The sequence below is a fragment of the Amblyraja radiata genome, chromosome 7, assembly GCF_010909765.2.
Source record: "Amblyraja radiata isolate CabotCenter1 chromosome 7, sAmbRad1.1.pri, whole genome shotgun sequence".
In the NCBI taxonomy this organism is placed as follows: domain Eukaryota; kingdom Metazoa; phylum Chordata; class Chondrichthyes; order Rajiformes; family Rajidae; genus Amblyraja; species Amblyraja radiata.
This window is the reverse complement of record NC_045962.1, coordinates 11,801,744-11,829,603: the sequence shown is the minus strand read 5'-3', so window position 1 is coordinate 11,829,603 and position 27,860 is coordinate 11,801,744. Positions and strand designations below refer to the sequence as shown.

General features: G+C 42.4%; 1 protein-coding gene across 11 annotated transcripts in view; it reads right to left on the bottom strand.

The window, feature by feature from the left end:
- Window positions 1–27,860, bottom strand: part of ankrd44 (ankyrin repeat domain 44) — a 152,243-nt gene that overhangs the window by 79,555 nt on the left and 44,828 nt on the right. For all 11 annotated transcript variants that reach the window (XM_033023720.1, XM_033023722.1, XM_033023713.1 and 8 more), the window contains 5 exons: window positions 24,051–24,134; window positions 21,190–21,268; window positions 17,578–17,648; window positions 9,627–9,827; window positions 3,397–3,484 (listed from right to left, as the gene is read on the bottom strand). In XM_033023720.1, the coding sequence (XP_032879611.1) occupies window positions 3,397–3,484; window positions 9,627–9,827; window positions 17,578–17,648; window positions 21,190–21,268; window positions 24,051–24,134 (523 nt within the window). The remainder of the gene's footprint in view (window positions 1–3,396; window positions 3,485–9,626; window positions 9,828–17,577; window positions 17,649–21,189; window positions 21,269–24,050; window positions 24,135–27,860) is intronic.

Here is a 27,860-nt window from a genome sequence, read left to right as displayed (position 1 = left end):
CAGCTGCCACACCGTCCGGTTGATGCGGCTCATGTTGTAGACCCAGGCCGACAGCACTTTCTTCAGGTCGCCACTACCGACTAAATGCTCTTGGTAGGTATGTTACAAAACTTACCTTCAGTAAAATTCGTTCCGACTGCCGTTCTCTGAATTTTTTTTAAATCCGCGGGACAATTTCAGCGCTGGGGTAAAATAAAAAGCGACTTCTAACGCCGTCAACGCAGGCAACGGAACGGATCTCACGTATGGGACAAAGCAAGGTAAGTCGTATATTTTACATGTAAACTTGCTTCTTAGGATGACTTTAATCAAAATTTCACGTTGCGAAAATGTGATTCGGGCCCCATATGAACCGGGAGTGTTTTTCCTGCCGATATGGTGTTTAAATTCACCGCAAACCGCAACGTTCCAATCGATCGCGTTCCACAAAAACCCACTCACAAGATGATTAAAATGGCCATTAATTTATTTAGGAGTAGAATAAGACCATTTGGCCCATCGGGTCTACTCCGGATTCAATCATGGCTGATCTATTTTTCTCTGACAACCCATTCTCCTGCCCTCTCCCCTTAATCTTTGACACCCTTACTAATCAAGAACCAATCAATCTCTGCTTTCAAAATACCAAACAACTTGGCCTCCACAGCTGTCTATGGCAATGAATTCCACAGATTCACCACCTTCTCTCTAAAGAAATTCCTCCTCACCTCTATTCTAAAGGTACGTCCTAATATTCTGATTGTGCCCTCTGTTCTTTGACTCTCCCACTATTAGAAACATCCATTCCACTCATCCTAGGCCTTTCATTATCCAGTAGGTTCAAATGAGATAACCCCTTCATCCTTCTACACTCCAGTGAATACAGGCCCAGAGCCTTCAAATGCTCTGCATACGTTACCCTAATCATCCCCAAGATCATTTGAGTAAACCTCATCTGGTCCTTCTCCACGTCAGCACATCCTTCCACAGAAATGGGGCCCAAAACTGCTCACAATATTCCAATGTGGCCTCACCAATGCCTTATAAAGCTTCAGCATTACATCCTTGCTTTTATATTCCAGTCCCTTGGAAGTAAATACAAGCATTGCATTTGGCTTCCTGACCGCCGACTCAAGCTGCAAATTCACCTTTTGGGAATCCTGAACCAGCACTCCCACGTTCCTTTGCAACTCCGATTTTTGAATCTTCTCCTTATTTAGAAAGCCTTTATCTATACATAACTAAAACTCTGATCTTGTACTCTTCCGGTTTGGACGGTTGTTCTATTTGCGCAAAAACGGTACGCGACAGCGCTATGATTTTTCGTCAGCTCACTCATCGTTCTCCTGTGCTGCGAGTGCAACAAGTTTCGTTACAATCAGTAGTACATTGTAAAAGTTAGCGTGTGTCCAGCGCCCACTGTGAGTCCCAAACGCACCACCATCGCAACACCCCGCAGCTCCAGCCCCTTCCCCTCTGGTCCCCCTTGCTGGCTCCTGCCCCCTTCCCCGTGATACACCCCTCTCCCCTATGGCTCTTCCCCCGTCTTTTCTCCGAGCTCACCCCCCCCCCCCACCCCCCGCCGGCACGACCATAACTGCTGGTGATTCTGGGCCAAGCCGAGGATTCAAGGCCTGGGTCTAAGGGGGCACGCAGGGAGGGATTGGGGGAGGGTAGGAGGAGAGAGAAAAGAAGAGGGAGGAGGTGAGGAGGGAGAGTGGGGGAGGAGGGGGAATAGAGGGAGAGGAGGGGGAGTGGGGAACAGAGGGAGAGGAGGGCAGTGGGAGAGGTGAGAAGGGATAGTGGGGGGGGATAGGATGAGGTGAGGAGTGAGGGAGGTGGGGGATAGAAGGATAGGAGGGGGTAGGGAGGGGAGAGGAGTTATGGAGGGAGGGAGGGAGTGACTGAGGATAGGGGAAAGGAGAAGGAGAGAGGGGTGGGGGAGGGATTGGGGGAGGGGGAGAGGGGAAAGACGAGGGAGGGGGAAGAGGAGGGAAGAGAGAGTGCAAGGCATGAGGGGAAATGAGCTGCGCCTGTGCAGTTGGGGCGATGGGTGAGTGGTGGAATATTGAGTTGGGGGACCAAGCCTCCTGTGTGATAGGAACCCAACGGGTCCCACTTAGTTAGTCTAGTTCTTTCTACCAAAGAGCATGACCATTTGCTGCATTGTATTTGTCACTTCTTTGCCCACTCTCCCAACCTGTCCCAAGTCCTGCAAACTTCCTGTTTCCTCAACTCGACCTGCCCCTCCACCTTCCGTTGTATCACCAACAAACTTGGTCAAAATGCCATCAATTCCATCATCTCCCCCTTGTAATACCAATATATCTGATTTCAGCCTCTCCCTCACAAACTACAGGCTGAATTCTATCATAGCATGATCACTGCCTCCTAGGGGGTTCCTTCGTCTTAAGCTTCCTAATCAAGTCTTGTTCATTGCACAACACCAAATCCAGAACTGCCTTTTGTTCGTGGGCTCAACCACAAGCTGCTCTAAGAACCCATCCCGTAGGCATTCTCCAAATTCCTTCTCTTGGGATACAGTAGCAATCTGATTTTCCCAATCTACTTGCATGCTGATATCCCCCTTGACCACGGCAACATTGTCTTTCTTACATTCCTTTTCTATTTCTTGATGTACTTTGTACCCTACATCCTGACTACTATTCGGAGGCCTGTATATAACTCCCATCGGGATCTTTATACCGGTACCGTTTCTTAGCTCTACTCACATGGATTCTACATTTTCTAATCCAATGTCATTCCTTGATAAAGATTGGATGTCATTCCTTACCAACCTAGCCCACCCCACCACCTCTTCTACCTGCCTTTCTTTTTAATAAGATGTGCATCCGTGGATATTCAGCTCCCAGCTTTGTTCTGCGTTCATCCAAGATTCTGTGATGCCCACAACATCGTACCTGCCAATTTCCAACTGTGCTATAAGCTCATCTAACTTATTTCATTTACTGCATTTAGATAACATCTGTATTCTCACCCCTCTTCTCAAAATGGTCCCTATGTTGCCTGAAGTTAGACTTGTATCCCTCTCTAAACCTCCTGTCCTATTTCTTATTCTGGAAACTTCGATAACCTCTCCTGCACGCTCCTCTTTAACATTGTTTATACTTTTCCAATCTGTTAAAACCACCCCCACTAGTTAGTTCAACAGGTCTAGTTATACAATTTGTCAGGATCCTAATCTTCTCACACCAATTTCAATGAAAGGAATCAAACAATAAAAATAATTCAGAGAAAAATTTCACCTAAAGAAAATTAAAGTGAATGTGTAAATATCTCATAAAAAGGTATTTTAAAAATCTACAACTTGTGATACATTAATACCTTAAATGCACATTAATTATACTAAAGACAGTCTAATATTCAAATGCATATTTTAAGCAAAACATTCCTTACCCTCATAAGCTGCCCAATGCAAGGCCCTTCTGTCCTTCTTATCAAAAGCATTAATATTGGCGCCTTTTGCTAATAAGAGGTTTACCATCTTCGGAAATATGGGAAGGAAAAAATATTTAAAAGTTAAAAATAAAAAATCATTGCATCTCAAATGGTGACTATCAGTATAAGCTTGATATCCTGAAAATATTGTTTTTGAAGTAAAGTGATGTAACACATATCAATTTCCAAAGCAAAAAGAAAATGCTGAAAATAACTTCCTGGAAATGCAAAAAAAATATTCACTAAACATGGTAAATAAAAGCCATAAATACTACTGTAAACATATCTGGTATGTGCTCCATGGAAATCACCTGACAAGGATCGTTAAAATTTCCCCTTTGAAATACGGTGCACAAGGCAGTGGCATTGAAAATAACACTCAAAATATCAAGCAAAGCCAGCATTTTCAATACTTAAGCACAAGAGAATTTCAATTGCGAAATAGGTTTTTATTATTTTAGTAGCAGCATCATATATGACAACTGACAACATGGAAACTGTTGGAAATGATGCTGTACTATTTAAGTGTTGCATTTGTAGCTTTGAATACTCACTTCCAAATCTAATCAAGGCCAAGTTACTCATAAATAATGCAATTCTTTCATCTTTCTCTGTAAATATCCAACAGTGACTGCACTTCTAAAGCAATTCATTAGTTTAACAAATATTTTGATGAATACTGAGATTAACAAAGGTTGGAAATAAATGTTAATATTTATTTTACAACAGAATAGGAAAATGCTCCCTACATCAACCTTCTCTTGATTGAACTGGTGGAAGAGGTTCTAGATGTTGCCTCATTATGCTTCGGTTTTCAAATGAACAGCATCTCTGTTCCTGCTTTTGGAATGGCAGACTCACCACAGATCTGTCAGCTGCCAATATTTCAAATCACAACCAGCATATTGCAGATGGAATTAATTATTAGTTAAATATTGTCTGGTAGAATTCATATGAGGAGTTCCTGTGGAATCCCATTAGGATCAAAAAGAAGCAGAGTAGTAAAGCTGATACCCACGTATGGATTAGGGAGATCATAGATTCCATCTTTGGAAAACAAGTTGATTTCCTCATATGGTGCAGCTGGTGTTATACATTGCTCTTGGCGGTGAAAATTAGAACCAGACAGATCTAACGGATGATCCCTATCCAGCGATTCATTTAGGATTGAAGGAGTTTGATCAGGCAATACCTTGGTCATTATGTCCAGTAGGGTTTGGATTAGTATGAGTTTGGGAAATCAGCATAAAATGGTTAAAAGCAAATCTATGGTGATTTTTTAAATCTGTCCACTTTGCTTTTAGTAAAAATAATTCACCACCATTTTGTGCTATCTTCCTACTGCGTAGACTCAGTATTGAAAATTCACCACGTGGACTAATTAGTACTGGAACTGGAAATATTTAAATGTGGAGTCACTCACTGAGCCAGAATTTACTAAATCAGGAAAAGGGTGTTGCCAAGATTTCCCCCTGCTACTGTGCTGTTTGGATTGATGGTAGTAGGCTATCTGAAGATGCTAAATTCTATTGGGAGCTCAGTTCCGCAGTAGGGCCACAGCAGGAATTGAAGCAAAGCAGTTCAAATGATCCACACACAGGTTTAGTCTGTATCTAACTCACTGTGTTAATCTTCTAAAAATCCTTTAAATGCAGGCTGCTAAATTAGTGGCAGTGCTTAAGAAACTCTGTCACAAAGTCTCTATTAAATTAATGCCATTTGAAAATTTGGATAAACTCTTAATTCTTTATTTATCAATGATAGACAAACAAAAAACAAGCACTCACTTTACATCGCCTGGGGGGAAAAAAACACGTGTTTCATAGTGCCCTCCATAATGTTTGGGACAAAGACCCATCATTTATTTATTTGCCTCTGTATTCCACAATTTGAGATTTGTAATAGAAAAAAATCACATGTGGTTAAAGTGCACATTGTCAGATTTTAATAAAGGCCATTTTTATACATTTTGGTTTCACCATGTAAAAATTACAGCAGTGTTTATACATAGTCCCGCCATTTCAGGGCACCATAATGTTTGGGGGACACCAATGTCATGTAAATGAAAGTAGTCATGTTTAGTATTTTGTTGGATATCCTTTGCATGTAATGACTGCTTGAAGGTTTGCATCTTGCAGTGTAACCTCGGTATTTCTGTTCATGAAGTCTTCTGCGGACAGTGGTCATTGACAAATCAACACCTGACTCCTGAAGAGTGTTTCTGATCTGTCGGACAGGTGTTTGGGGATCTTTCTTTATTATAGAAATAATTCTTCTGTCATCAGCTGTGGAGGTCTTCCTTGGCCTGCCAGTCCCTTTGCGATTACTAAGCTCACCAGTGCTCTATTTCTTCTTAATGATGTTCCAAACAGTTGATTTTGGTAAGCCAAAGGTTTGACTGATGTCTCTAAGTTTTATTCTTGTTTCTCAGTCTGATAATGGCTTCTTTGACTTTCATTGGCACAACTTTGGTCCTCATGTTGATAAACAGCAATAAAAGTTTCCAAAGGTGATGGAAAGACTGGAGGAAAGACTAGGTGCTGAGAGCTCTCTTATACCTACATTAAGAAGGCATTTAAACACACCTGAGCAATTACAAACACCTGTGAAGCCATGTGTCCCAAACATTATGGTGCCCTGAAATGGGGATCTATGTATAAACACAGCTGTAATTTCTACATGGTGAAACCAAAATGTATAAAAATCATATTTAATCAAATTTGACAATGTGCACTTTAACCACATGTGATCTTTTCTATTACAAATCTCAAATTGTGGAGTACAGAGGCAAATAAATACATGATGGGTCTTTGTCCCAAACATTATGAAGGGCACTGTATTTACCAATTCAAGAACAAATTCTGAGTTTAATTTCTAACCAATTACAGATCCTTGCCACAAAATCTATCCCCCATTAGAATACTATTTTGGTAATATTTTTCTTTTTTGCGCATATCCATATACTTAACATTCTTGGATGTTCCCTTATACATTTATGTTGTGGAGTGTCAAACTGTGACGGTTAAGCTCTCTCTTCTTTGAGATAGCCATTGTCTGGCATTTGTGTGGCATGAATATTTACAAGTTATCAGTCAATGCTATAATGCCGTTCAGGTCACATTGCATGCAGTCAAATAGCTTCATTAACTGCAATTGAAAATGGATGTTGCTCAACCAGTGACCACACTCCCAGCATCAAGCAGTAATTGAAGATGGCTGTCCCTGAAAAAATGAATTGAGCTGAGATAATTAGCCTGCATAAAACTGCAGCGATTTGTCTTTGTGCTACATGGACACCTTGCTTCTGATTTCCCACCGATTAATTTTTATGGGTGTTTCTGAAAGCCAAGCTCAAACATTTTCTTGACATCATAGGCTCTCCAACCTGCAAGGATTTTAAAAAATCCACTACATTAGCCAAACGCAGCCCACCATGCACAAATGGACATGGTTTAGCGAGTCGAGACCGTGAGTGAATTGAATGGTTTTATATTGGAACGTGAAAACAACAAATTTACTCGAATCAGTAAGACAGCCAAAAGCACGATGCTACTTCCACAAGTGTGGCGCTACAATGCTACAACACTGTAAAAAGCCCCCGAATCTCACCCCCCGAGCCCACGTGATCCGTGCAGCCAATCCGAGGGTTTGACTAACCAGGCCCACCACCAGGTGTTGCTACAATGGACAATATCTGCTGAATGAAGTCTAGGTACTCAATAACTTTGTCTTTGATAATAAATTCAACTTCCCCATGACTAATGGTTTGTAGTAGTCTACTTTCTTCCTCCCTTCTTAAAATAAAAAGTGACATTTGCAATTTTCCCATCCAAAGTAGAATTTCTAAACCTAAGGAACTTTACAAAACAATACATCTGAAGCTCACTTCCAAAAGACAAAAATGAATTAATAAGTGAATTTCTAAGACCTCTCTTGAACACTATTATTCTCCCCATTAGTGTTTTTCTTCATATTAAATCCATAAGTACCACATTCCAATTGCTTAAAAAATGGATCCCATGTATCACTAACATTTTGTCCTCCCCACTTTGAAAAAGATAACATTCATTCAAGAAGTCAGTTATTTCCTCGTGATCTTTTACAGCCTCCCTCGCATACCACCATTTTTGGATGAATAATGGGTAACGGGTTCAAGGGGGAGATGAATAATCTGGCTGAGTGGTGCCAGAACAACAATCTTGCTCTCAATATTAGCAAGACCAAGGAGCCAATTGTTGACTTCAGGAAGGTAAAGCCAAGGGACCATGCAGTTGCCTTTGGTGGCAGAAACACAGTGAGAAAGTCAAAATCTTAAAGTTCCTAGGGGTACACATCTCTCATAGTCTGCATATTGATGCAACCCTAAAAAAAGCTCATCAACCCCTCGACTTCTTCAGATGTTTGAAGAGATTCGGCATGTCGCCGAATACTCACTGGTTCAAACATTTAGGAATGAAGGAGACTGCGGAAAGTGGCGAAAGTTGCTTGGTCCAGTTGATTGCTTGCTTGTGTACCAACATCCTAACTATCAAAGGGATTTACAGGAAGCGCAGCCTAGGGAAAACAGCAAATATCATCAAAGATAACACACATTAGTCACGCCCTCTTCTAGCTGCTCCTGTCTGGAGATGAGACAGAGGAATCCAGGTTTCTGAATAGCTTCACATCAAACATCAGATTCTTGAACCACTCTGCACAATCCTAACCACAACCCGATCTCAGCATCTTACCACTGCAGACTTTGCTCTACCATGGCTGCTCTGCATGCTTTTGATTTTGCACTTTCATGGTCTAGTTTACTTAGAAAAATTAATTATTGCATATTTATTATTATTATTGTGTCTGTAGTTTAAAAAAATGTTTTTGTTTCTATCCGATGCATATGACAAATAAATAATTGTTTTCTTAATCTTTCTCTTAATCACTTGCATCTTCTTGTAAGCCTGCACACATTTTTTTTAATTCTCTTTTCCTCACACCCACAAAAGTTTCTGCTACTAGCTGTCCCTTTGAAGAAAGCTTTTGTATTCCTTTTCTCTGCCTTTTATTTGTATTTTATAGTTTTTAAAAACAAAACATACTGGACTTCCACTATGCAATTCTGCCAGCCTTTATTTTTTACGGGATATTTTCTCCCTTGCCAATCAAACTTTAAAACTAGAGCTTTCACATTTTAAGACAACATTTTGTTCCTTTAAATCTTTAGCAGTGCTAACTTTTGTTTGTTTAAGGTAATCTGAAATACCTTGGAATGTTTTATAATAGTAAGCAAATAAGATATTTAATTTACTTATGAATGATTTATCAGTCATATCCTTAATCTACAAGATAAACTATTGAGTTAAACGCATACTTGGAATTCATTTTGGAAAGCATTGATATCATACAGCATTATTCTGTGAAAGTATTAACTCAATTTTAATTGAATGCCAATCTTGGAGAATTATTTGCTTCTGCAATTGCTGATTTATCAAATGGATAAAAACTGGGAAATTGTGTTATGAATCATAACAAAACACGAAATGTATATTGTCCAATATATAATGCAGACATTTTTGGTGAAAGGAAATAAGTTAAGATTTATTTGAATGACAGGGGAATATAATTCAAATATCAGTAACGGAAACGTAAAAGCTTAAAATAGTAATATATGAACTTTAACTATTCTACTACCCATCATTTAGCAGCTAACTTTTGCCTCTTTTTGAATTAGAATCAGATAAAAATCAAGATCAACTTTGATATACCCAGTACAGACAAATAAATATTAAAATGCAAATTATTTCATGCTGAAATGGTGGATTATATTTTTGCATCCACAATTCATCACGTCATGTGGTTCTAAAATTTGCAAAGGTCTAGTTTAATGCAAAAGATGCACACATATACATAAAATTAGCAAAGGCTACAGAACAATAATAGAGACATGGATTTCATTCCCATTAGGTGTGGTGTATATGGTGAAGAAACTTAGAATGCCACGACAGATTTAAATGTGTAACGAGATAAACTTTGATTTATGACAGCATCAACCACTCAAACTACATGTTTCTGTCAATATCTTTAAGGATTATAATGAAGGCAGTATTTTAATAGAAATTACTAATTACCAATTAGAAATTAAGCATCAACATTTCCAGCACAAGTCCCAAAATTTGTCTTGCACACATGCAGGATGTTCAACATACCTCTATATGTCCATTGAGTGCAGCATGATGCAAGGCTGTCCTGCCTCCTCTATCAGATACATTGACACTACTAAGCAAAGGAATGATTGCTTCTGCACACTTAATTGCCTTTTTGGCAGCAGCCACATGCAAGGGTGTTTGCCAGTTTTTGTCACGAGCATTGACGTCAGCGGAGTGCTTGATCAAAATTCGAACTGATTCCTGAAAAATAAATTTAATTTCTTCGATACAATAGTGATTAAAACGTTACAATATAATATTTGTATCTCTTTGTATCTCTTACAGACATACAGACATAGAGTGCGGAAACAGCCACTTCAGCCCACTGAATCCCTGCCACCTATCAATAAACCATTAACACTAAGCCTACATTTAATCCATTTTATTTCCATTCTTCATATTCTCATATATTCAATTGTATGAAATAATTAGCAGTCTCCTTGATTTTCTTTTTTTCTGAAAAAAATATTCAAACTAATTACCTTCATGTCAAGGTTTTTTCAACAAAAGCAAACAAATAGAATGCTATTTTCTATTCAGTTTACAGCACAAACATTGGCTCATCTATGATGGCTTATGCCCTCTACTTACAGGACTTCAATACTTCTGTGATATCTGTCCCCACTGTAACACCCCAAGTACAGCAAAGTGCAAATCCTATGGGCTATGACTGGCAGTTCCAGAAGGAACTATCAGCATTCTCAACATCTCAACTTGAAGGTACGTGCCAGGATTTGTCGACATGTTTGGAGGGCCAAAATAATTGCAAGAGTCGCAAGCTTCATTGCTAGTTTTCCCAAGAAGTCTAACTGAGAGAATGTTGTTATGTTAGGGAATTCCCTTTCAGATTTTGTTCTAATCAGAGCAGACACAGCATTCGAAACCCCACAGATTTCATTCCAAATCTGCAGATTAGGAGGAAAGAAAAAGGTAAACATTTTTTAATTTTACTTGAGTGATAAGAGTCATACAGTGTAGAAACAGGCCCTTTGGCCCAACTTGCCCACACTGACCAACATGTCCCATCTACACTAATCCCACGTGCCTGCGTTTGGTCCATATCCCTCTAAACCTATCGTATCAATAAACCCATGTCCTCTGGTTCTCGATTCCCCTATTCTGGGCAAAAGACTTTTTACGATTAACCAATCTATTCCTCTCATGATTTAGTACACCTCCATAAGATCACCTCTCATCCTACATCCTGATGACACTGTGGTGGTGGGCCTGATCTCAGACAACGACGAGAAGGCCTACCGGGAGGAGGTGGCTGATCTAGCACTCTGGTGCCAGGATAACAGCCTCCTCTTGAACATCAAAAAAACGAAGGAGCTGATCATGGACTTTAGGAGGGCACATCATCCGAGGACGTACACTCCATTGAGGATAAATGGGGATCCTGTGGATAGGGTGAACTGTTTTAAATATCTGGGAGTCCACATCTCCGAGGATATGACATGGGCATCACACGCCTCAGCACTCGTGAGTAAGGCAAGGCAGCGCCTTTACCACCTCAGGCAATTGAGGAAATTCACAGTGTCTCCGAGGATCCTCCAGTGCTTCTACGCAGCGGCGGTGGAAAGCATCTTGTCCGGAAATATTACCATCTGGTTTGGGAATTGCTCTGCCAAGGACAAGAAGGCTCTGCAGAGAGTAGTGCGTTCGGCCGAACGCACTATGGGAACTTCACTCGCCCCCCTGCAGGAACTATACAACATTAGGTGCAACTCCAGAGCAAATAAAATCATGGGAGACCCCTTCTACCCCAGTAACGGACTGTTCCAGCTGCTACGGTCAGGCAAACGCCTCCATTGCCATGCGGTGAGAACGGAGAGGTTGAGAAGGAGTTTCTTCCCAGAGGCCATTCGGACTGTAAACGCCTATCTCACCAGGGACTAACTCTACTGAACGTTTTTCCTTCCATTATTTATTATGTAAAAGAATATGTGTGTTATGATTGTGTTTATAATTTGTTTGGTTGTTTGGTTGTTTGTCTTTTGCACAAAAGTCCGCGAGCATTGCCACTTTCATTTCACTGCACATCTCGTATGTGTATGTGACAAATAAAGTTGACTTGACTTGACTTGACTTGACTTGACTTGACTGCACTCTGAGGAATAAAGTCCTAGCCTGCTCAACCTCTCCCTATAACTCAGGACATTGAGTCCTGGCAACATCCTGGTCTTCTCTCTATCCTTTGATGCTTGACAACATCTTTCCAATAACATGGTGACCAAAACTGAACACAGTACACTAAATGTGGCTTCACTAACGTCTGATCTAACAACAGCAAGACCTCTCAACTTTAATACTGATGTTTCGTCAACAACTGATGAAACCCAATGCGCCAAAAGCCTTTTTGACCACCCTGTCTACCTATGACTCTACTTTCAAAGAACTATGTACATGCACTTCCAGATCTCTAGGCTCTACAACACTCATCAGAGCCCTACCATGCATTGTGTTGGTCCTGCCCATATTAGACTTCCCAAATTGCAACAACTCACATTTCTCTGTATTAAATTCATCAACCATTCCTCAGCCCACCTGCCGAACCAATCCTGTTGCAATTTTTGACAATCATTTTCAGTATTTACAATACCACCCACTTTTGAGACATCCACAAATTTCCCAATCATGCCATGCACGTTCTCACCCAAATCATTCATATAGATGACAAACAGCAATGGGCCCAGCACACCACAAATCACAGACCTCCAGTCTGAAAAACAACCTTCCACCATCACCCTCTGCTTCTGACCATGAAGCTAAATTTTCTATCCATTCAGTTATCTCGCCTTGGATCCCATGCGATCTAACCTTCCAGAGCAGCCTACCAAGCGGAACCTTGTCGAATGCCTTGCTGAAATCCATATATACATCTGCAGGTCTTCATTAACCTTTTTGGTCACATCTTCATAAAACTCAAATTCGTGAGACACAACCTCCCAATTACAAAACCATGCTGACTATCCCTCATCAGGCCTTTTCCATCTAAATGCATATATATCCCTCTAGTAACTTTCTGACTGCAGTTGTTAGGCTCATGGGCCAGTAATTCCCAGGCTTTTCCCTGCAGCTCTTCTTGAATAGAGGCACAACATTTGCCACCCTGCAGTCATCCGGCACCTCACCCTTATTTAATGACAACTCGTAAATCACAGCCAGGGCACCTACAATTTCCTCTCTAACTTCCCACAGTGCTCGCGGAAAAATATGATCAGTTCTGTGAGATTTCTCTACCTTCATACATGCCAGGACCTTCGGTACCTCTTCGACCGTAATACAAGATATTTGCTCTCAAGATACTTCCATTGACTACCCCAAGTTCCCTAGTCCTCATGTCTTTCTACACAGTAAAAACAGAGGAGAAATATTCATAGAGGACCTTGCCCATTTCCTGTGGCTCCACATAGATTTGACTGCTATAATTCCTGAGGGTGTCCCATTCTCTCTTTGGTTATGCTTTTTACCTTCTGTACATAAAATCTCTTGGGATTACCCTTAATATTATCCTGGTCTCTTTTTGCCCTCCTGGTCTCCTTTTTTAGCTTGCTCTTGACAAGCGCCTCAAATTCCCTCGTCGTCCACGCTTCCTTATGCTCACATGCCTGCCCCTCACTCTAACAGGAACATGTTAGCACATTTTTCAAACTTTCCTGACATTCTTTTCCTTCAAGCAACCTGTTCCAATCATGTAAGCGAGTTCCTGTCTTTTACCTTCGAAGTTGGCCTTGCCCCAATTTAGAATTTTAACTCGTGGGTCCGTCTCCATCCATAACTGTCTTAAACCTAATAGAATAGTGGTCACTGGTGCCAAAGGCTCATCCACAAACACTTCATCCATGTCCATCCCAATTTTCCAAGACAAGATCAAGCGTGGCCTTCTTCACATTGCTAGGGGAATCTTTCCTGAACACATCTGACAAATTCCACTCCATCTAAATCTTTCACACCATGACATTCCGAATCAATATTTGGAAAAGTGAAATCCCCTCCTATAACAATCTTATTAGACCTACAGCTGCAATCTCCTAGCATATTTGCTCTTCTAAATCCCGTTGACTATTTGGGGGCCGAGGAGTTGGTGCAAGGGGCATGGATTCAGATTTCTAGACCATTGTGGTCTTTTCTGCGGCAGAGGCGACCTGTACAGTGTAGTATACTCCCAACAAGGCGATCGTCCCTTTCTTTATCCTCAGCTCCACCATTTAGCCTCACTAAACGAACTGCCATAATATTACCTCTGTCATCATCCTTATAAATAAAAAAAAAAGCAACACCCCGTCCTCTTTTATCCCCACCGCTGTCTCTCCTAAAGCACCAGTAGCCTGGAACATCTTTTCAGCAAATTTCTGTAACGGCTGCAACATCCCAGTCACATGTACCTTTCCAGGCTATAGGTTCATCTGCCTTACCCTCTAGCATTGAAATAAGTGCAATTTAAATCAACATTCCTTCATCGCTCCCAGTGTTTCTCCTGCCTATTCCATCCTCTAAACTTTCTCTCTTCACTCTCCATACCAACTTCTAACATCTCACCTGCCTCGGTCCTATATAAGATCTCACCCCCCCCCGCCAATCTAGTGTGAACTGTGAGGAGGATGCTATGATAATGCAGGTTATCCACTTTGGTAGCAAAAACAGGAAAGCAGATTACTATCTAAATGGCGTCAAGTTGGGAAAAGGGGAAGTACAACGGGATCTGGGGTCCTTGTACATCAGTCTATGAAAGTAAGCATGCAGGTACAACAGGCAGTGAAGAAAGCGAAAGGCATGTTGGCCTTTATAACAAGAGGAATTGAATATAGGAGCAAAGAGGTCCTTCTGCAGTTGTGCCAAGCCCTAGTGAGACCACACCTGGAGTATTGTGTGTAGTTTTGGTCCCCTAATTTGAGGAAGGACATTCTTGCTATTGAGGGAGCGCAGCGTAAGTTTTACAAGGTTAATTCCCGGGATGGCGGGACTGTCATATGCTGAGAGAATGGAGCAGCTAGGCTTGTACACTCTGGAGTTTAGAAGGATGAGAGGCAATTTCATTGAAACATATAAGATTGTTAAGAGTTTGGACACGCTAGAGGCAGGAAATATGTTCCCGATGTTGGGGGAGTCCAGAACCAGGGGCCACAATTTAAGAATAAGGAGTAAGCCATTTAGAACGGAGACGAGGAAACACTTTTTCTCACAGTGAGTGGTGAGTCTGTGGAATTCTCTGCCTCGGAGGGCGGTGGAGGCAGATTCTCTGGATGCTTTCGAGAGCTAGATAGGGCTCTTAAAAATAGCGGAGTCAGGGGATATGGGGAGAAGGCAGGAACGAGGTACTGATTGGGGATGATCAGCCATGATCACATTGAATGGCGGTGCTGGCTCGAAGGGCCGAATGGCCTACTCCTGCACCTATTGTCTATTGTCTAAACCCACTCGTGTAGCACTAGTGAATCTGCCTGCCAGGATATTGGTACTCCTCCAAGGTTAAGGTACAACCCATCCCTCTTGTTTGGAAGAGATTGAACTTTTTTTCACCTTCCATTACAAAGAGGAATGTGGAGGAGTCTCTGTGGTGGATGTTTATGTTAAAATGTGTTTTATCTGTTCTGTTGCATTTTATTTGTATGACTGACTTGGCAAATGAAATTCCTCGTATATTGCAAAACATACTTGGCGAATAGATTGCATCTGCCTCAGAAGAGATCACAATGGTCTAGATATCCGAATCCCTTACCCATTCCTCAGCCACACATTCATCTCTCTTATCTTCCTGTTCCTACCCTCTCCAGCAAATGGCACAAGCAATCCAGAGATCACTACCATGGAGATCCAGCTTTTTAGCCTTTTACCCAACTCCAAAACTCATATTGCATGTCATTTGTGCAACATGCACAACGATTTCCGGTTGCTCCCCCTCCTGGAGTCTAAACTGCTGCCGCAGAATCTCCTGTCTGCTCCTCTCACTAGAGAGTCGAATACCACTATGGCTCTGCCTGACATCGCCCTTTCTTGCTGAACCTCAGTGCCAGGGTTGGTGTCATGGCCCTGCCTGCTACTGCTGCTCAACTTTGCTGTATCTTCCCCCTTGACTGCACCCAAGAAGGTGTACCTGTTTTGAAGAGGGGCGGCCACAGGGGTCACCTGAATGAACTCCATGTCTGATTCCCTTACTCATGGTCACCCACCTTCTCTCTTCCTGGACCTTCAGTGTGACGACCTCGCTATATTTCCTGTCTAAGAAGCTCTAATTTTCCCAGATGGTCCTGAGGTAATCTGGCTGCTGCTCCAGTTCCTTAATGTGGTCTTTAAGGAGCCGCACCTGGACACAATTCCCACAGGTGCAGTCATCAGGGTTACCAGCAGTTTCCCCGACTTCCCACATCCTGGAGCAGGAGCATTGTACCAACTTACCTGCCATTGCCACTGCAACTAAACCAATAATAAAATAACAAGACTCACACGAAAGAGCAGATTGAACCTTATCCTCCTATCTGCCTCTGATAGCCTCCTTGCCGAAGACTCCTGAGCCAAAGACTTGTACTTGACCTCCCCACAGCACTTCACCTCTACACAGCCTCTCTCCCCCAACACTGCCACTCCCAATGGAGTTGTATTCAACTCGAGTTGAATGTTAATTGATTAGATTAAATTTTGCTTGTTTTTAATTAACTTTAAAAATACATAAAAGTTTTAACCAAAGTGGTCCAGAACAACTTTGATCCTATCCAACTAATTTCCCAAATCTACAGTATTGAGCTGTATTTCATCCTCCCAATTTTCACAATAGGTCATTATTCTATACAACAGTTCCTGTACAATTATTAAAGCATTCACTCTGGTGTAGTTTAAACAATGGTGCCTTAATCAAATTACCAAATGCATTTAAAGTAATGAAATGTATTCCTTTGGAATGATTAGTAGTTTGCTGATGATGGCAAAATTGTTGATTCAGAGGAAAATGAAGAAGGTTATCTAAAGGTAACAAAAGCATCGAAATTGCAAGCATTGTGGGAGAGTGAGCAATGAATAGCTGCTGAAATTTAACTCGAACATGCGTAAGGGTGCATTTTGGCAAATTAAACCAGGCCAAAAAATGTACAATGAATTGGAGAGTCCCTTGGAGTGTCATAAAACAGAGACACATGAGGGTACAAGTACATACTTTTCTGAAAGTGATGACACAGGGAGACAGTGGTGAAGGTGGCATATGGTACGCTAGCTTTAAAGGTCACACACTGAGTATGGGAGTTGAGACGTCATGTTAGGCTGTACAAATTGTTAGTATGACCATATATGGAGAATTGTGTGCAGTTCTGGTTGGCATGCTATAGGAAGAATGTGATTAGGCTGGAGAAGGTACGGGAAAAGGTCACAAAAATGTTACCTGGAGAGCTTTTATTATGAAGACGGATTGTATAGGCTGGGACTGTTTGCCCTGGTGTGAAGGGGGCTGAGGGGGTAATCTGATAGAGATGTCTAAAAATCATGAAAGGTATAGATAGTGTAGATAATCACGGTCTTTTTACAACCAGAGGACATATGTTTAAAAAAAAAGGACACAAACTGCTGGAATAATTCAGCGGGTGAGGCAGCATCTTTATTGAACATGGATAGGTGACGTTTCAGGTCGGGACCCTTCTTCAGTCAGTTGGGGGAGAGGGGGTGGGGGGAGGAAAGCTGAGAGAGAGGAGAGGTAGGGCAAAGCGTGGCAGTGGATAGGTTTTTGATAGGCAGGCAGATGGTTGGAACAAAGGCCAGATATTATAACCGAAGAAGTCAAGCAAATGGATTGAAGAGTTGCGAATTTTGAGCCAGAGGAAGGAATGTGGGTGGAGGGGGGGAGGGGATGGGGGGAGGAAGAAATAGGTACGTCAAGGACTTGTTTAGGATAGGAGGGGAACATTTCAAGGGATCCAAGGGGCAAGCTTTTCCAAACAAATTGGTTGAAAGTTGTAAAACTTACGTCTTTTCGTGAAGCAATGGCACGATGCAGTGGAGTTAACCACATGTTATCCTTCGCATTAACACGAGCTCCTGTAGAATATAATGATAAATGCAATAACATTATCTTGGGTACTGATAATAAACAGAAGCACTGATCTCCCCCCCCCCCCCCCAATGTGCACCAGGTGTAGGGTTCCATCATTTCTCCCCTTTAAAACTACACGGTTGCAACATATTTTAATGTTTCTAGATACGGATACGTTGCATCAACAGAAAATTCATGATAATTGCATATCAGCTCAAAAAATGAAACCTGCTGTCTTTAGACTGGCACAGGAGTTTTGACCATTGTTCTGTCTACGAAGACAGCTTCATGGATCCTTGACTTTCCCTCCTGAAATTAACAATGAGCTCCTTGGTCTTACTATTGTTTTTATTTTATTTTATTTTTTATTTTATTTTTTTTATTAGAAGTACGGTAAATTACAATAATACACAAAACATATATCTTAATACATTTTTTGTACCGCTTCATTTTTTTGAGCTTTAAGAAAAAGATAGAAGTAAGGAAAGTAAAGAAAGTGCGCAAGAGTTGTGAAGTGCAAGAGAGTGTTGGGAAAAGAAAGCCCCTTAGAAAAGAAGTTAGAGAAGGAAGTAAAGTAAGAAAGTAGACCCTAGAAAAGAAAGAAAAAGAAAGTAGGGACAATCGCTCTATTATAACATTAAACTCCGCAGGACGGGGACTACCAACCAAGTCTGTTTTTGTTGTTTTACCTCCCATTGCCAGGTCCTGATACCATATATTTATTTATTTATTTTTAAAATTACTACTGCACCTCATGCTTGTAATAGGTCCATAAACGTAGACCACGTCTTTTGGAATTGGTCTGCTTTACCTGCTAAGAGGAATCTCATCTCTTCCAGATGTAATGTTTCAAACATATTTGATGTCCACATTTTTATTGTTGGTGTGGGCGCATTTTTCCAAAATTTAAGTATGAGCTTTTTTCCCATTATTAGCCCGTAATTGAATAAATTCTTCTGATACACGTTTAATTCAGGGATACCTTCCGATATTCCAAAAATTATCCATTCTGGTTTTGGTACCAGTTTTATTTTAATTAATTTTGAAAAAATAGCAAATATTCCATACCAGAATTTTTGGATTTTTGTACAAAAGACAAAAGAATTGGTCTTTTGTTGAGAGCAAGATTGTTGTTCTGGCACCATTCAAACAGATTATCATTCCTAAACCTGTCTTATCCATGTACTTATCCAACTGTTATTTAAATATTGTTATAGTGCCTGCCTCAACTACATCCTCTGCAAGCTTGTTCCATATACACACTCCCTCCTTGGAAAAGATTGCCCCTTAGATTGCTATCACATTTTTCCCCTCTCACCTTAAACTTATGTCCTCTGGTTCATGATTCATTACTCCAGGTAAAAAGACTGTGCATTCACCCTATCTATTCCCTTCATGATTTCATGCACCTCGATAAGATCATCCCTCAGCCTCCTGCATTTTAAGGAATACTAGACTAAGTGGGACCCGTTGGGTCCCTGTCACACGGGAGGACTCGTCCTCCAACGCAACCCGTTCCCCAATGCAATATTCCACCACTCACCTATTCCCCCAATGCAACCCATCCTCCCAATGCAATATTACACTACTCACGCATAGCCCCCAACTGCACAGGCACAGCTCATTTCCCCTCATCCCCCAGCACGCCCTCCCCCTCCTCTTCACCCTCCCTTTTCTTTCCCCTCCTCCTCCCTTTCCACAATCTCTCCCTCACCTCTCCCTCCCTCTCCTTTCCCCTACCCTCAGTCACTCCCTCCCTCTCTCCATAACTCCTCTCCCCTCCCTACCCCCCTCCTATCCCTCTATCCCCCCCACTCTTCACCTCCCCCTATCCCCACACTATCCCTCCTGACCTCCCCCACTGCCCTCCTCTCCCTCTATTTCCCACTCCCCCCCCCCACTCTCCTCACCTCCCCCACTTTCCTCCTCTCCCTACCCTTTCCTCTCCTTCAATCCCCCCTACTCTCCCTCTTCACCTTCCCAGGATCTTTCCCCTCTCCTCCCCTTGCCAAATCCTTTCTTCACGTCTCCCTCCCTCTCCTTTCCGCTACCCTCAATCACTCCCTCCCTCCATTCATAAAACGTAGCATCTGCAGTTCCTTCCTCCACAGGCCATTCATTGTTAGCTGTGGTTTAGATCCCGTTGACTTGACGATTGGACCAGTGTGTGTGTGTGTGTGTGTGTGTGTGTGTGTGTGTGTGTGTGTGTGTGTGTGTGTGTGTGTGTGCATGTGTTACTCAATCTACGCACAAACTGCTCGGCTACCCTGCAACCCGACTCTCCTTCCCTCCCTCTGCCCACTCCGGCTCCGCAACCGCTCAGCCCGTCCACGTCCTGTCCGACCGCCTGCTGCTGCCAGATGGCCCGTCGCCGCCCTGCCTGCCCGCCCGCTCGGCACGTCCCCTGCCCTGCCCACCAGCGGTGGAGGAGACGGACCCGGGGGAGGGACGGGTAGATGGGACTGCCATTGCCGCAGAGGGCGGGCGGGGGAGAGGGGTGAGCGATGAGGGAGAGAGAGACGGGGCCAGGGCCTCCACTGAACCCCCCCCCCCCCGCGGCCGCCTCAGGTGGTAGTAGAATCTGCGCATGCGCGTTTTTTAGGATTTTTAAACCTCGATAACTTTTACAATATACCACCGATCAGAACAAAACTGGTTGCACCCGCAGCACAGGAGAACGGTGAGTAACCTGGCGAAAAACGTAGCTCTATCGCGTACTGTCTTTGCGCAAATAGAAACACCCCGCAAACCGGAAGAGCACAAGATCTGAGTTTTAGTTATGAATATCGGAAGTCTTATCTGCCCAATCTCTCCCTATAGCTCTTTCCTGCTTAACAACATCCTTCCTATAACCAGAGTGACCACAACTCCAAATTTGCCCTCAACAACATCTTGTACAACTGAAACATAACATCCCAACTTTCATAGTTCCCTAATGGATGAAGGCCATTGTACAAAGCTTTTCTTGACCACGCTATCTACCTGTGACGCCACTTTCAGGGAACTCTGTACCTGTGCTCCTGCATCACTCTGCTCCACAACACTCCCCAAGGCCTTGCCATTCACTGTGAAGGTCCTGCCTTGGTTTAAATTCCCAAAATACAGCACCTCGCACTTATCTCCATTAAACTTCACTAATCATTCCTCAGCCCACTCGCCTAGCTGATCAAGAAACTGTTGTAATTCGTGAAAACCTTCATTATCTACAATACTACCCACTTCATTATCATCTGCTAACTTACTAATCATGCTTTGTATATTCTCATCCAAATCCAGTACGGGTAGTAAGAGATATGCCAATTGCCTGTTTCCTACAAAATCTTTAGGTTTTCCCCATTGGTGGGAGGAAGCAAAGAAACGGAAAAAAATATGCATGAATGCAAAACAATTTCAATAATAACTCCTTGAATTTTTAAATGAGCATTTTTGAATCTATACGAAGTTTGATTTATTACAGTCCAAACCATTTAAAACCTATAGTTAATATTCCTACTTGGTCTTCAGCTGAAATGGTACAAATTAAGCAGTATTTTCTAGTGAAATTACCTGAAAGTATGAGGAGCTCAATAATTTCAGCATCACCATAATATGCAGCCGCATGCAGTGGTGTCCGTTTCTCCGAATCCTTTAGAAAAAAAAATAGAATTAACCTCAATAACAACACAGGGCACTTCTAAATGTTATTAGTAAATCGTGAAGTTGGGGCTGGTGATAAAACGTCCTGAGAAAATGGATGGAAATACTGTAAACAGCAGATTAGCTCATGTCTATGTAATGAGAAAATGAAAATTTCATGTCTGGGACCCTTTTGCCGCATAAAATACCATGCAATATTGACATCTCTCACTTTTAAGTAACCCTTGCTTTCCCTCTCTCTCCATCCCTCCCCCATCCTTGTTCTCTGACCAGTTTCACTGTCTTCCTGATTAAATATGACTGATTGATGCCTCGTTGCCACGTTCCCCTCAGATAACAATGATCCATTCTACATTTTCCTTGAACTTCGGCCCCTTTGATTTCTCATTTTCACACCTTACCCTTCCATATCTCTCTATGTCTCCGTCTCCCCTGACTTTCAGTCTGAAGAAGGGTTTCGATCCAAAACATCACCCATTCCTTCGATCCAGAGATGATGCCTGTCCCGCTGAGTTACTCTAGCATTTTGTGTCTACCTTCGATTTAAACCAACAGCTGCAGTTCTTTCCCCTCCCTCGTCATCCTACTAGTTTCACTGTCATCCTGCTGAGTTTCACTGTTTGTATCCACTGGTTATCACCATCCCCACAGCTAACAATGGACCATTGTGGGCTCCACCTTTCTTTGATCATTGTGGCTAGCATTGATCTGTCTTTTTGCATATCTTTCATTCATTTGTTCCATGTAAATTTTTATATCTCTCAGTTCCCTTTCCCCTGGCTCTCAGTCCAATGAAGGGCCTCGACCTAAAATGTCACCCATTCCTTCTATCCAGAGATGCCGCCTGTCCCGCTGAGTTACTCCAGCGTTTGTGTTTACCTTCATAAAAGTAAAACCTGAGCATGTCTTAAAATCTGTGAAGTGAGTGGAGCTGCACACATGACTACTATCCACCTCTACTCAGAACATGAGAATGCATATATAATGTTCCTGTGTAGATCCAGCATTTTGTGTCTATCTTCAGTGTAAACCAACATCTGCAGTTCCTTCCTACATTAATCACATTTTAATGTTCTTCCCACATACTCAATTCCTCCCCCCATCCAATCTTTCATCTGCATACTAGGGATAATTTACAGCAGATGATAAAGTGACAAACTCACAGGTCTTTACTATGTCAGAGGACATCTGAAGGAAACCCACACGGCCACAGGGATAAGACTCACACAGTCAGCATCCAAGATAAGAATTGAACCTTCACTCAGCCATTGTGAGGTAACAGCTCTACTTGCTACATCATCGTGCAGTGCAAAAATTACTTATTTAACTAACCAGAGAACGAGATTTCTTTGTACTTCTTATTCCAAATCATGAGACCACGTTTAACAGCTTGAGGAAACAAATCATGTTGGAATTTGCACTTTGAATATTCCTCCAAATATGATGGACCAGACTTCGAGATTCTTTCTTTATGTTGTTTTCCTTATTTCCAAAATCTGAGAATAGGCTGGATAAACTGGAAGTACTTTTTGAGAAAGCACTTACAACAAAGGAGATAATTGTTTTCTGGTGGAGTTGACCTGGTAATGTTTTACCCCAAATCTTAGGACAACCCTGATCTCTTTTCAAAACAAAATTCTCCAGATTTTCTGGCCTTTTCATAGACTCTAGAAATATTTCAATAAATTACCAAATCTTTGTTCCAGGTGCACAAATGTACAAATAAAAGCAGTTTTCATCAATTGCCCAATTAATTATAGTCACTGAACAAGAAATATTTTTGCATTTATATTGTACTTCACCACTCCATGATGACATCTTAAAGCTAATAAAAAATTTTTTTTTTTAAAAAGGCAATAATTTTTGCACAGCAAGCCCAACAAATGATTAAGAAAGATATATTCCATGCAGCACTTTCTCAGTAAGGCACAAATCTTAGGCACTGAGGAGTGAACACGCAGCCCCTTAGCTCAACTGCAGAGACTAAGAATGTCCCAAGAGATTTTCCAATTCAGCAAATCTTAAAAGTCATCATATGCCTCAGGGACGTGAGAAATCTGTCAACCAGAGATCACACTCTAACTCATTCTACAATGGCATTTGCTTGAAGGAATTTTGTGAATGTTAGATGGCAACAGGATTTTTTGGTTGCTCCAAATGCCCCCAATGCTCAGGGTTCAGCAATCAAATAATACTTATTAGTCAAATATAACCAAAATGCAAGGTAAACGAGGACGAAAAGGGCAATAACAGGGTGTATTAATTGAACAGAATCTTGAAACACCCTTTCACATGCATTGAACAAACAAATTCAAGGACATAGAACACTGACTTTATTGCCCTTAGGAACAGAGTCTCCATTAGCTACAGCATTACATACAAATGAATTGTGTGCACAGTGGTTTGTACACAATAGTCTCCTATATACAAATAAATAGGTTCTTTCATTTAATCCACTTGCTGCAAGATCATCTACACATATTGATGCAAATTAGATTTTAACGACCTCCCAAAATGTTGAGAGCAATCTGACCACTTATATTTTATCAAATATAACGCCACGTAATCTTGGAATAAATAATGTAAATCAGCCAAATAGCATGAGCAAGAAGCAGTCTGATCCTGACAGCAGATGCAATATTATTCAGTAAAATTAACTTGCCCAGTAATCATTAAAAAGACGCAACATGATAACATTATTTCATTTTTCAAGAAAAGAATAGCATCTGTTCAAGGAACATAATTTCAGCCAAAAAATTTAACAGACCTACCAAAGCATTGACATCTTCCGTTTTATAAATTAACACCCGTACTTCTTCAGAATCCCCACTAAATATTGCATAGACCAACGGAGGCTAGAAGAAAAAGGTTTGTAGTTAGCAATTTTATGTTATTTATAATATATGCACAAAGATTCAAACAAACAAATATGTGAAAAATTCAGAATTTTTCAATATTAATTAAATAGGCACAGCATTCTAATTTTAAGAGATACTAGACCAAGTGCAGACCCGTTGGGTCTGTTTCCCCAACGCGCGTTTGGGGGGGGGGGGGGGCTGCGGCATCACACTCACACTAACCACCCCCCAAACACACAGGCGGGGGGAGGGGGGGACGGAGTGGGGAGAGGGGAGGGTGAGAAGAGGGGAGGGAGGGGAGAGGCGGAGGAGGAAACGGGAGAGATTTGGGAGGGAGAGGAGAGCGGGATAGGGGGAGAGAGAGGGGGATGGGGAGGGGGAGGAGAGTGGGGAGTGGGAGGAGAGCGGGGAGGGCAGGAAGGGGGGGGAAGAGGGGTAGGGGGTGGGAGAGGGGTAGCGGGGAGTGGTGCAAGAGAGAGGGGAAATAGTGGTGAGGGAGGGGGGAGGGTAGGAGTGCAGAAGAGGGGCAGAGGGGTAGGGGGAGTGGTGGAAGAGGCAGAGATGGGTAGGGGGAGAGGTGGGGGGAGAGAGGGGGGAGTGAGGGGTGGGGGTTGGGGTGGGAGGAGGGAGAGGGGAGAGGGGGGAACGGGAGGAGGAGAGAGGGGTGCGGGAGGGGGTGTTAGAGGGTGGGGGGAGGGGGGAAAGAGGGTGGGGGAGAGGAGAAAGGGAGGGGAGGAGGGAGAGGGGGAAGAGTGTGGAGGGAGGGGGAGAGGGGTAGGGGAAGAGAGGGGGAAGAGTGGGGAGGGAGAGGGAAGGGAGGGGGGGAGAGAGGGGATGGGGAGGGAGATGGGGCGGGGTGGGGGATGGGGGAGATAAGTGGAAGAATGGGGAGGGAGGGGGAGAGTGTAGGGGGAGTGGTGGAAGTGGGAGAGAGAGGGGAAATAGTGGGGAGGGAGAGTGGAAGGGGGAGGGGTTGGGACAGTCCATCTGTTCCCCATTCCCTATCACCCCCAATCCTCTTTCTCTATTTCCACACAAGTGATGACGCGCTTCGACACAGGCTGCGGGGGTGGGGTGGAGGGGCATGGAAAAAATCTCGGCGTTTCTGCGTGTGATGATGGTGTAGCAACGAATCAAAGGCTGGCACCCACAAGTCAGGCAGAAACACACACACACACACAGTTTTATATTATAGATAGATGTTACAAACTATGAGAAAGCCAATGTCAGTCTTTTGCATTCAAATCTTTTAAAGCTTAAGGTGCCTCATGAGTCCTCCAAAGAAAAAAAAATTAATTGCCTATACATTTCCTGGTTGTATTTCAGAATTCCAGCACCCACTTCTTGGATACAATCTATTTTTTGTTCTTTCCAACAATACTGAGGTAGACAAATATTTTCAACAAACAGAAGTTGCAGTAAACATTCCGATATTTCCCACACCTCTGCTCTCACCACACAGCGCAAGGTCTACAGCAAGGTACCTCAACTTCCACAGATTATTCCTCACAATTTCTTCCTGTTCCAACAATATTGCAACATCAGAAACACGTTCTTTCTCCAGTTGCAGCATTTCAAACAGACCATACAAGGGACTCACTGATCCATTCCTTCATCCCCACCAGCTACTCCCTGATCTGCCCATTTTCTCACCATGAAATTACAGCAGTTGCAACATCAACCTTCCCCTCAATCCAGGAACACAAATACATTTTCCAGGTGAAGCAGCAATTCACTTGCACTTTTGGCAATCCATTCTACTGCCGGTCACACAATGGTTGTCTCTATAATGGAGAAACCAAAAACACTGATTGGTGAAACGTTTGCCCTGCACCTGCATTTAGTCTGCAGGGGCATTTCTAACCCTCCAATGACACAAGCCACAAGAAACTGCAGATGCTGGAATCTTGAACAGAGGGCAAAGCGCAGCAGAATTTCAGTGGGTCAAGCAACGTTTCGGTTCGGGTCCCATTTTCAAACTAATTGGAGTAGGGGGGACAAAGCTGGAAAAAAGAGGTGTGGGCAGGACAAAGCCTGGCAAGTGATTGGTGGATACAGGTGAGGGGGGATTGGTTGGCAGATGGGTGGAGTAAGTGACAAAAGTTAGGTGTGAAAAGGAGCCAACACGTTGTCAAAGAAGGAGAGAAGTGGTCTGAAATGTTTGCCCTGTGATTCACATGGTCTGCTTCCACTACCCATTCCTACATCTTTAAGTGACTAAATATGTACTAGTTTGATGTTTTCATCCAAAAAGGACCACACACCAAACAAATGTTTAAATTCTGTGAGGGGAAAGCATCACAACTAATGGTATTAAAATATTTGGATAAGTACTAATTTTAATAATTACAAACTCCTCCACTTTTCATGTTGCTTTTAAGGTAAAAAATAAGGATTTTTTTTTAAAACGACCACACTTCCTATTTATCGCCATTTGCTTCATTTCCTGTAATTCAAGTTTCATTATGAAACTACCTCTTTACTTGTAACTTCACAATCAAACATGAAGTGCAGGAAATGAAGAAAATGAAAATCTGCTGGCATGCAGAATTACACCCTTTACAAAAAAATACTGATGCTCGTAAAACATTTTTCTACGACAACCTCAATAGCCAATGTCAAAAAACATACTTGTCAAGCCCTTTGGACGCAACATACAATGGATTCTTTACTGCTGATTAATATGAAGAACAATTCCTTGATCTATTAATTGGAATTGACAAAGTTACTACATTTTATTTAGATCATTATTGATGCTTTAACAAAATACCAATGGAATACTCCTTGAAGAATATGGAGATGGGTGGGGATAGGAATGCCAGCAGTGGTGGTGGCAGCAGTGAGCATCCAGATCCAGCTTACGGGTGGGCAACCAACAGAGGCTGGAAAACGTGGCGGGCATAGTAGATGTAGTTCGCAGTGTTTGTGGGGCTACACGGCCAGATCACCCACAGGGACAGGGGCATCTTGGTCAGCCTGGACTAGTTGGGCCGAAGGGCCTGTTTCCATGATGTATGACGTTATGACTCCATGTTTATTACAGTCATCAAATACATATCTACACTAACCTCATTTACCATTACTTAGACTGTAGCTTTTGGTGCAACAGTTGATGGTACAATGATGGCCTCCATAAGGATGGGCTGGATGGAAAGAAGTGACGAGCGCATGATGGATTGGGCTGTGTTGCAGATTGCAGATTCAGACAGTCAATAACAGTGCTGTTGCCTTACCTGCCTGAAATGCAGCCTGTAAAAATACTTTCTATAGCACATCAATGGGTCTTTGATGATAATGGCCGCATTTAGAAGCAGCGCTCCTTAAAAAATCTCTTCGATGGTGGAGAGGTCACTCCCTGTGATAGACTGGGCAGGGTACACTGCTCTTTGTAATCTCTTTCATTCATGAGCGTATGTGTTGCCGAATCATGCTATGATGCAGCAGTCAGTACGCTTTTAGACGTTCAAGAGAATATTTGTCAACATACCGAATGTCCTCAATCTTCAAAGGAGTTTGAGGCATTGATGGACTTTTATAATTGCATCAATGTGCTGGGCTCATGACAGATCTTCTGAGATATGCAAGCCAGAAACTTGAAATTGTTGACCCTCTACACAGCCAAGCCATCACTGAACACAGGTTAGTAGATCCTCAGCTTTTCCCTTCTGAACTCAACAATCAGCTCCATAGTCTTGCTGATTTGAGAGAGAAAAAATTTTCTGT